At 35.8% G+C, this 10,863-nt stretch overlaps 1 protein-coding gene across 1 annotated transcript in view; it reads right to left on the bottom strand.

Moving 5' to 3' along the window:
• LOC107564771 (WD repeat-containing protein 11) overlaps nucleotides 1-9,820 on the bottom strand; it is a 161,614-nt gene extending 151,794 nt beyond the window's left edge. Inside the window, exons 1-3 of the mRNA XM_016249924.1 lie at nucleotides 9,618-9,820; nucleotides 7,540-7,651; nucleotides 311-464 (exon numbers count right to left, since the gene is read on the bottom strand). Coding sequence (XP_016105410.1) covers nucleotides 311-464; nucleotides 7,540-7,651; nucleotides 9,618-9,715 — 364 coding nt within the window. The 5' untranslated portion in view covers nucleotides 9,716-9,820. The remainder of the gene's footprint in view (nucleotides 1-310; nucleotides 465-7,539; nucleotides 7,652-9,617) is intronic.
• Between the last annotated feature and the right edge of the window lie 1,043 nt (nucleotides 9,821-10,863).

The raw sequence follows: 10,863 nt of genomic DNA, 5'->3' as shown, positions 1-10,863 counted from the left end.
ATATTAAATGAAAAAAAATTAAAAAAAAAAAAAAAAAAAAAAAGAATGTCTCTTGTGTGTGTAGCTACTTTCTTATAAATTCATAACTGCCATTGTTATTTAAACAGATGCATATATACTATATACTATTTGATATATAAATTGATGTAAAAAGTCCATACGTAGACAATTTATATCTGTCTACAGAAGTAATTTCTCAAGTTCATGATAAATATAATTCACTAATTTTGACTGGCGGTCTAAATAAAGGTTTATTTTACTCAGAGCACAGAGTTTATTTTAACACAAGCTTAGTAAATAGGGTTCTTACCCTGAATAGGTTTGGTGTGTTCCTGGATTTCACAGTGTGCCATACCACTCACCACATCCCACACAATAATCTTCCCTGCTGCATCTGCAGATGCCAGGCGAAGAGAATAGGGTGAGCTGAGACTGTGGTGATAGTTTTCTCTGGACCATTTTACCTAATGAAGTAAAAATAGAAAACAACAACAAAAAATATTTTTTTCCCCCCATTTGTATATTCTGATACAGTTACTAAAGTGTTCTGTGTGGTTGTAAGCGTGTTGCTAAGGAGTTGGTCCAGTTAAATGAGCCCACACCTAAGACATCCTTAAGTTAGCATGGCCTCTTTTTAGTAAGAGTCTGGGGGATTTTTTTAAAGTCATCTGATTGGTGACTTTTCAATTATTGTTTAGAAAAGCACTCACTCATCACTCCTTAAAAAAACCACATGATATGAGGTATAATACATGTCAGAAGCAAAAATGATACAAGACAGGTTATGCTGTGAAGTTTTAATGCTCTGGGTTAGTGATGTGAATAATCCCCTAACCCAGAGTTTAAGCACTAGTAAAGTACCACTGAACTCTAATAACAGAAAAGTAACCAAGTACAACCAATAAACCAATAAACAATCACTAAAAAATAAATGTATGTTCAGATATAATCAACAGATATTAAAGGGGGTCATATGCGATTTAAATTTTTCCTTTCTCTTTGGAGTGTTACAAGCTCTTGTTGCATAAAGAAGATCTGTAAAGTTGCAAAGACTAAAGTCTCAAATCCAAAGAGATATTCTTTATAAAAGTTAAGAGTTTTCTTTTCTTTCTTTCTTTCTTTTTTTTAACTAGCAAATTGGATTCTGAAACTGATATTTAAGCAAATTTATTTATTGGCTATTTGCTTTATAACAAGCAAACTGGCTTTAAACAAAAATATCTAGCCATTTGAAATTAGAGGCAACCACTGCATTTTAATCATGATCTGCACGGGCAGTTGTTTTTGATTGTTTGTTGTATTTGATTTAGATTAATTTCAGGATTTAAAACAAAAACAGAATGGTCTGACTTTAGGTGTTATTTATTTATTTGCTACATAAAACATCTGCACGAAACAAAAACAGCAGGTCTGAATGAGACGCACTCTCTGACAGCAGGTGGCGCCTATGAACAGGGTTGCCAGGTTTTCGCAATAAAACTACCGTATTGACCCGAATATAAGACAATGTTTTTTTCTTGGAAATACATCTGAAAAAACGCGGTCGTCTTATATTCAGGGTCTAGACTTTGACATGTCAATACTACACCCACAACAATAGGTGGCACCAAATATGCATAAAACGAGTGTGCCATGAAATACGTAAATGTAATGTGTGTTGTAAAGATTGCGAATAAAAACAAAAGAGAAAGAAAACCTTACAGCTGCATGAGTCGTGACTGTCACGTTAGCCTGATGGGACCAAACTCCCTTTGTGATTTTAAAACATAAGACAGTACCCAGATTTGAAGACTACAGTAAGATTTAACTTCTACTCTTAATAAGATTTTGGTAGGCTACTCTTAGATGGATAGCCTAAATGTCCTAATTCAGATGGGCTACCTGTTTTTTTTTTGTTTTTTTAAAAGTGTATATTTTCTTAATGTAATTGGTGGTACATTTTACTAGTTTTTACCATACTTTCAAAACAAAAATTAAAATAGGATAAATATGCAATATGAAAATAATTGAAGACAAAATGTGTTTTACTGAGAAAAAACAAGATTTGGCTTTTAAAAAGCCTTTTTCCAAAAGGTACATCTGGAAAAAGGGGGGTCGTCTTATAATCAGGGTCATCTTATATTCGGGCCAATACGGTAGTCCAATCGCGTTTCGAGGGGATTTTTCGGCGGGGATCTTCCAGTAAAAATTCACATTCCAGGGACTAAATATCACGTTATTGGGGTCGCTTCAACCCGCAGACATGAACAACAACCTGCGGCAACCAGTGGCGGCTCGTGGGTTTTAAAATAGAGGCGGCACACTAATTGTATTGGTCTGGGATCCCTGCCGATTATTATTATTAGCTTAACCACTTTAAAATGGCTTTTTGGTTGCTTTTAGTCAGAAAACATAAAGAAAACGACATACATACAGCAAGATAATATAACTTCACTTACCTGGCCTATCACTTGAAGCAAACATCCATCCCTTCTTAAAAGTCTGTTAAAAGAGAGCTGCCTGTTGCGCCATTTAATTAAGCCGACTGCTGTAGCCTATATACAGCTTAGGCTGTTTTCCCAAAATGTGTATATATACTGTTTGAATGACAGCTTGGTAAATCTGTTGGCAATCAAATATTCAATATCGCTACTCATCATAATTACTTGGTACATTATCAGCGCAGCGGCAGACGTTCAAACTAATATCACGTAATATCACGTCTCTATGATAATTGGTTGATATCAGAAGGGAGGCTAGTCTCCCTTACGAGGTTTCTTTTCTCAACACTCCTCAGCGCTGAAAGTGAACATTTGATGGTGATTGGTTAATTTTCTTTACCAACGGAGGCACGAGAGCTCAGCGCTCACCCGGCCTCCCCCTCCCCTTCTCTATCATTTAGCGGTTGTAATTACATCAGCAGATCCGGCGCATTCGTGACAGAAAAGCAGCGCTTTCACATTAAGGTATTAAAACTGTGAAATTACAAACAAAAAATACACATTCTGAGACATGAACTGAAATGAATTGTGAATTTTATTCACAATTCCTCCCATTTTCACCTCAAAATTATGGGGAAGCTGTGCCTCCCCTGCCTCCCCCGACGAGCCGCCACAACAGTGTTAAAGTAGCCTAATTCCGCGGGAAAACCGCGGACTTGGCAACACTGCTTATGAAACGACCGCAATATAGCGTTTCCTTGTTTACCGCTGTAAACAAAGCAGAGTTGCGCCTTTATATGGAGAAGAAAATGCCATTGCCATCGAAACTTTTCTCAAGACAGTTCCCTTCAGTGATACATTAATATAACCCCATAAATGTAATGCATTTTTGTACTTATTTTAGTGTTTTTTTTCGGGATCTACTGGGACAGTGATAAAGATCTACCAGTTGATCACGATCGACGGGTTGGCGACCACTGGTATAAAGGATGAATGTGCACTGCAGGGATGAAAAACAGATGCAGAGAGCAGGACACCATACTGTTGGTAAATGCAGGCTTGTTTACAGCCTTTGCACCTTTTTCCTACACCTCATGATGCTTTGCTTGAATTATGGGATCAACTTCCATAAAATTGTAAACAATCAGCAAAAGATTCACTCTATGAACACTAAGTATTTTCAAAAACTGGGTACAACGAAGTAACATCCTACTCACAATCGATCATTAAAAGGAAATTTAAAAGTATAAAGGCATTAACAAATTACTACAACAGGTCATGAATAACCCCAAATGCTTTTCTAGGGCTGCCCTCAACTAAAGATTTTTCCTGGTCGACTAGTAGTCGCTCATTTTAAGCATTAGTCGAATAATCGCACATTTATTAATAAACCATTTAAATCATCATAATGAGCCTCTAATTGTCTACATAACCTACAGGGACAGAGCGCATTTTGGCCATGCCCAAATGCGGCGGGGGGGTGAACAATCCAACGCTCTCCATTGACTTTGTATTGCGGGAAGATGCCTCCTTGTTTCTGACTTATAACAAAAAACTGAACAATGCCTAAAAGCTGCTAAGTGACAAGGTGTACAGTAAACAAGCTAAAAAAAAAACAGAGCTACGTTTTTAATAAGCTGTCGACACAAAAAAAAAAGAGCGTTTAAGGACGCAAATAGTTGTAGATGTCAGGTTATTTCACGTTTGGCAATTCAGTTGGATCATTTCTCAAACAAAAAGAAGGTAAGGAAAAGGCGTACTGACATAGACCAATAAAATATAGTTTCTCAATATATCTCCTCCTCTCAGGTTCACATGGTGTAATAATCCTTTGATATGGTTAAAAAATAGCACAGGTTGAGCTTGATAGAGCAAAACGCGTCATGGTTTTAAAAGTTTTAAATGAATATACATTATCTCACAGAAGTGAGTACACCCTAGTGCTGGGCGGTAGGACCAAAAATTTATATCACGGTATTTTTCAAAATTATTCCGGTTTCACGGTACATGACGGTATTTTTTTTCCATGCATGACTGGGTGTTAACCATATTTTCTACTGATTGAGAGAGGAAATACTGCCGTATATTGACTTAGAATGCCCATTTTAATGTCATGATGAGTGAATATTGTCAAAAAATACCACACTAAATAGCGACTAAACACAACCCCTTTTAATACATGTTAACCAGGAGTCATTCTCATTTATAATCGCGACATCGTCTGATAAAATCAACATGCATCTACACTAAAGAGTGGCTATGCGGTTGTTTTGGCTTCTCCGGGAAAGTCAGACCACGGAACAGCACTGGCGAAATCTTCCAACTGAACCATAGCTAAGGTTTATCCAAAAAAGTCGCTAGGTTTGTCAGTATGAATATTCTATGGAAAAAATCCGCTAAAAGGGTCTGAAAGTTGCTAAATCTAGTGCTAAAGTCGTGCTTGTGTGTGTGTGAGACGTGGGAGCTGATGGCAGGGGGGCAGTGGATATTTGTGGTGGTCAATGTGGATATTGTGGATGAGTTCTTCTGTGTCATCATGCTCTATTAATTCTACAGCTTCAGTTTCGGAACTTTCACGCTTAGTAACACATACAGCTGTTCCCTCACCACAGTGCAACCGTGAAAAGGGACCCCTTTCAAACAGTGTCGCGTTCCGAACGTTATTTAAGTGACATACACCAGTATTGCGGTATTTTAAAAATTCATATCATAACAAAAATAAACACCGGTATATACCGCCCAGCACTAGTACACCCCTCACATTTTTGTAAATATTTTATTATATCTTTTCATGTGACAACACTGAAGAAATGACACTTTGCTACAATGTAAAGTAGTGAGTGTCCTGCTTGTATAACAGTGTAAATTTGCTGTCCCCTCAAAATAAGCAAAGTGTAATTTCTTCAGTGTTGTCACATGAAAAGATATAATAAAATATTTACAAAAAAGTGAGGGGTGTACTCACTTCTGTGAGATACTGTATATTAGTGCTGGGCGGTATACCGGTTCATACTGAATACCGGTTTTTATTTTTGTTATGATATGAATTTTGAAAATACCGGTATATGTCACTTAAACAACGTTCGGAACGCGACACTGTTTGAAAGGGGTGTTGCACTGTGGTGAGGGAACAGCTGTATGTGTTACTAAGCATGAAAGTTCCGAAACTGAAGCTGTAGAACTAATAGAACGTGATGACACAGAAGAACTCATCCACAATATCCACATTGGCCGCCACAAATATCCACCGCCCCCCTGCCATCAGCTCCCAACGTCTCACACACACACAAGCGTGACTTTAGCACTAGATTTAACAACTTTCAGACCCTTTTAGCAGATTTTTTCCCATAGAATATTCATACTGACAAACCTAGCGACTTTTTTGTATAAACCTTAGCTATCGTTCAGTTGAAAGATTTCACCAGTGCTGTCCCGCGAATGCGAGGCCTGACTTTCCCGGAGAAGTATCACCTCTCTCGCCGTCTGTTAGCAGTGCATTCAGTTGGCCGCACCGCAGCCGACTTGTCAATAAATGACTACAAAACAGTGTTTCCTAACACCTGTCGCTTACTGATTGTTTGGAATTATAAATATTATAAATATTATAGTCTGTTAATATCACATGCACTTTTTTTTTTTCTGTCACTCAGACGCAGGTAGTGCGCTGCATGAGACAAAAAAGTAATATAGCCAAAACAACCTCTTTAGTGTAGATGCATGTTGATTTTATCAGACGATGCCACCATTATAAATGAGAGTGACTCCTGGTTAACATGTGTTAAAAGGGGTCGTGTTTAGTCACTATTTAGTGTGGTATTTTTTGACAATATTCACTCATCATGACAGTAAAATAGGGCATTCTAAGTCAATATACTGCAGTATTTCCTCTCTCAATCAGTAGAAAATATGGTTAACACCCGGTCATGCATGAAAAAAAAATACCGTCTTGTACCGTGAAACCGGTATAATTTTGAAAAATAAGAAATACAGTTCTTTATTTATAAAAAATAAACAAATATTTTCTGTGAAATTCAGTAATCAAGTTAATTCTGTAAAAGTAGTTATACCATTATAATCTTGCCTGCTGAAAAAAACAAACAATAGAACCCCTCCCAAAACACAATAACAAATTTAATGGATTTCAGGGTTATAATGGGAATTTGTTTGGTTTTAATGTAAACTATAATGGTGTCTATTTGATGGATTCTATTGGTGGCATGTAATCTGGCAGATGGCAACCAATAGAACAACAATAATTCCTATTGGAATAATGCCCAAAACAAAAAGGAATTTTGTAATGGTTTAATGGAAACTATAAGAATTTCTGTGATGGTTTCTATTGTTTTTTTCAGCAGGGTAATGATACCCATACTGTGCTGCACATTACTGCCAATATTGAGCTGAAGCTTGACTTTGCAAATTTAAAATCGCAAATCGCAATATCTGTCCAAAAAAAAATCGCAATTTCATATTTTCCCCCAAATCGCACAGCCCTAATTACTTCCCATAAAAAGTAACTAAGTAACATAATTAGTTACTTTTTTTATGGAGTAACGCAATACTGTAATGCATTACTTTTAAAAGTAACTTTCCCCAACACTGAATATAACTACAGTGTTGTAAACGTACATGCATATTTTTTATTCCATAGTAAGGGCAATTCATACAATACATTTAAACTGTGTTACTTTAAGACCATCTCCGAACTTTCTACCACTACTCTGCTGTTCTTCCTGTACACCTTGATTGACAGAAGTCTCGTCTAGTCAGCAGTGAGTAATCTATTCTCACACCAATGGCGCGGTCTCAAACTATACCTACCTCCTCCGGTTTGTCTGATTTGTCATTGTGTTTTCTGACTTGTTTTAATGTTTGCGGAATTGTTGTGTTTTCTGATTTGTTATTTTGTTTCTTTAGATTTGCATTTGCGTTTGTAATTTTGTTTTCAGAATTGTGATTTGTTTTGCACTTCTCGGCTACCGTACTTCTCTGATGGTAAATGTTCCTTTGGTATTAAGGCAAATTAACCAAGGAAAGCATAAGTCTACTATTCAACTTTCTGTTTTGGTCAAATGAACAATGCTGTGAGACAGTGTGTGAACAAACATTTAAACCCCACCTTGACCACACTGGCTTTGTGTCTCTCCAGGACCTGAATGGTCTGAGCCGTTTTTGGATCAATGATGAGGATACTAGAGTGACAGCCTTGAGCGATCAGTCCCTGCCATCCCCTAAGCAGAAAGAGAGGAAACAGTATCAGAGGAAAAGGAAAACAGTATCAGAGAGAACCTAACAAGTTGAGAAATTACAATGTATATAAACACATTTATAAAACATTTTATAAAACAAAGGCCTATTACTTTCTCTCTCTGGGAAATTTTAATTGTCCACCATCAAAAATCGTCATATTGCACACCCCTAACTTTACATCTTTTTTTCTAAACAGTATAATAGGGTAATTCCGCGTCAAATCAACCAAATTTCAACAAGTATAGCAATGAAAGCAATGAGTAAATTTCACTTGACAAATTTCACCTGAGATTCAGGGTCAAATTACAGGGGGGTAAAAATGACTTCAGAAAGATGGCAGCATCATGTTATTTTCACTCAGAGATTTGTAATTTGTATTTTCACACAGAGATTGGTAAATTTATTCAAATCTGTTGAATTTATGTTTTTTATGAATTTATGAATTAATATGTTTATCTTTGTTGTATTATATGCCAACGTTGACTGTTCAAAAATGGAAAAAAAGCACTTTTTTATTTCTTTTTCTTCTCTCTCCAAAGTTTGCATGTCTGTAACTCAAGAAGTTTTAAAGATATCTCAATGCCTTTTTAGATTTTGGATTTTAACAAACTTTTCTTTTGGTATCTTCATTTTTAAGGCTCTATATGGTTCATTTACAGAGCTAAAGGGCTCTCAACATGGCAATTTTTAATTGTACACAAATTCAACAAATTGGACATTGAGTTGCATTTGGCTCCCCCCTGTCTCTGGAAATGAAACAAATGGGACCTTAAAAATTAAGATTACAAAAGAAAAGTTTATCAACTCATTCCCCATCAAACACAGAATTTTCCAGGTTCCTGTGTTTTCACTGTTATACACTTGGCGCTATTATGCACCTCCTGGATGAGTCCAGAATCTCCCGATCAAAAACATAGCCTATGCGAGGAAGACGCAGAAATGAGCGATCTCATATGTAAGCAGATGCATATGAAAAATAATGCAATCATCAACAATAAACACTATATAAATAAAAACTGCCTAATGTTACCGAGTAAAATGTCAATCGAGGGAGTGCTAAAGGACTGTGCATGCTTTGGGGTTGCTAATGGAAGCGATCTACTGCATATTTGCTTTGATCATCTTAATGAATGTGATCCATATGTAAAATTTGATAAAAACCCGATTTTCTCAGCTTTTTGCTCAAATGTTGCTTTTTTTATGAAGCACACCTACGTTAAAGTGCTGATAAAAAAAAAAAAGCTTGAAGCTAGAATTTTTTTTATTTTTAAGTAGAGGTTCTGTTCTTTATTTTGATGAATTGCATGTGCAGATATTCATACAACAAAATATTCTGTGGGCCATACAATTTTAGGGGGAAAAAAAAAGATCAGAAATGCTGGTGGTAGCAGGAAACTTTTTTCAAAAACGCCGGCAGGGAAAGAGTTAAGAATCAGAATTTAAAATGATATTGATATATCTTTAATATTTCTTGAGTTACAGGCACACAAACTTTGGAAAAATAATATTTATGGCACACAGACAGATCTGTTCTATGCAGTTGTTTTGATACAGGGAAACCAGATACATTTCTAGTTTCAACATTATTTGTTCTTCAGCCGGGGACATTTGGTTGTGTTGACACAGGATACACACTAATTTGTTCAGCAAGAATGTACATATTTTTTTTTAATGGTAACGAGACAAGTGTTGTCATGTAATGCGCGTAATCACAACAATTTGTATTATTGCCATTGACGTGATGAATGTGAATACACTGAATACTCAATATATAATGCAACATCACGCAATCAAAAGAAGATTAACGTGACAGCTCGATTACGCTAAATTTCGATTTCTATTTAAAAATTTAAATTTACCGCATGCCTACGCAAGCAACGCGTTGTTGTAAACTGCTAACTCTGTGGGTTTGTTGACAGTCTGCAAAGCTAAAGCTAACGTACTCACCAGTCTACTGCTGTCTTGTTCTGTAAATTAAGGGTTCCGGTCAATGTTCGTGCAGCCAGTTTAATATTGACCGTGTATGGAATCATGGTTGAAGCCATACGTCAAAACTACATGAAAAAGTGGAACGTTTTGGTTCGTTAAATGTAATGAATTGTCCAGCTGTGTTTTTAGGAAATGTTTGCGGTGCGTTTCATTACTGTTCCGTCCAGAAAATGTTCCGTCAAATCTATAGTACCCCCAGGTTACAATGCCGTAATTGTCATGTACCTTAATATACTGAATACAAAAATAAACTCACTGTTTTTAAAAACGTGTATTTTTTATTATTATCACACTAATATATTTTGCCATTTTGTGTAATATCACTTTAGGTAGGAAGTCGGTTCCTTATCCTATTAATGTAAAACTGTAAGATTGATATAGTTTATTTGTCTTACTTTGTTTAACTGTTCACTTGTTATTGCCTTGTTTAGCCGCTGAATGTTTGACTGATGTTATAGAAAATGACAGAATTTTTTGCCCCTATTTTTTGCCCATTAAAGAAGTTATAGGCCTACAGTTTTATACCTGCTTAAGTAAATTTCCGAATGTCTAATATCCTTTTACCTATAAAAATCCTACGTTTAAACACAATACATTATAATCTGCAATATAATATCTATAATCTCTATTATAGATTAAATTCTCAAAATGTATACGGTCAAGCTAATAATAAAAAGTGCATGTGTGCAGGGACAAGAGAAAGAACGCGCTTGTCATGGTTCGAGATTTTTTTTAATTTTATTTATGAATTTTTTTGTACTTAGGTGTTCATAAGGTGTCTTTGTGTGTTTCTTTGAATAATGATTTTCTGTATTTTTATTTTATGTTTCATGTAGATGTGTTTAGAGCAGGTTTATTCGTAAAAAAAAAAAAAAAAACTTTTTAGATATTGCATACCTTACATACTTCCAGGGGTGTAAAGTAACGAATTACAAATACTCTCGTTACTGTAAGTAGTTTTTTCTCAGGAATTGTACTTAATGAAGTAGTTTAAAAACACTTTTACTTGAGTACATTTTTAGTACTTTTACTGTGCTATTTTCCCTCAACCTGCCGTTGCTCCCAGAGATGATCTTACTATATAGGAGATGAGAGGGTCTGTATTACCAGAGTCCCTTTAAAGGGTTAGTTCACCCAAAAATGAAAATTAGCCCATAAATTACTCACCCTCAAGTCATCCTAGGTGTATATGACTTTCTTCTTT

The sequence above is a fragment of the Sinocyclocheilus grahami genome, unplaced genomic scaffold (genome assembly GCF_001515645.1).
Source record: "Sinocyclocheilus grahami isolate Dianchi unplaced genomic scaffold, SAMN03320097.WGS_v1.1 scaffold960.1, whole genome shotgun sequence".
Lineage (NCBI taxonomy): Eukaryota > Metazoa > Chordata > Actinopteri > Cypriniformes > Cyprinidae > Sinocyclocheilus > Sinocyclocheilus grahami.
The sequence above is the reverse complement of the archived record's forward strand: the minus strand, read 5'-3'. Positions and strand labels throughout refer to the sequence as shown.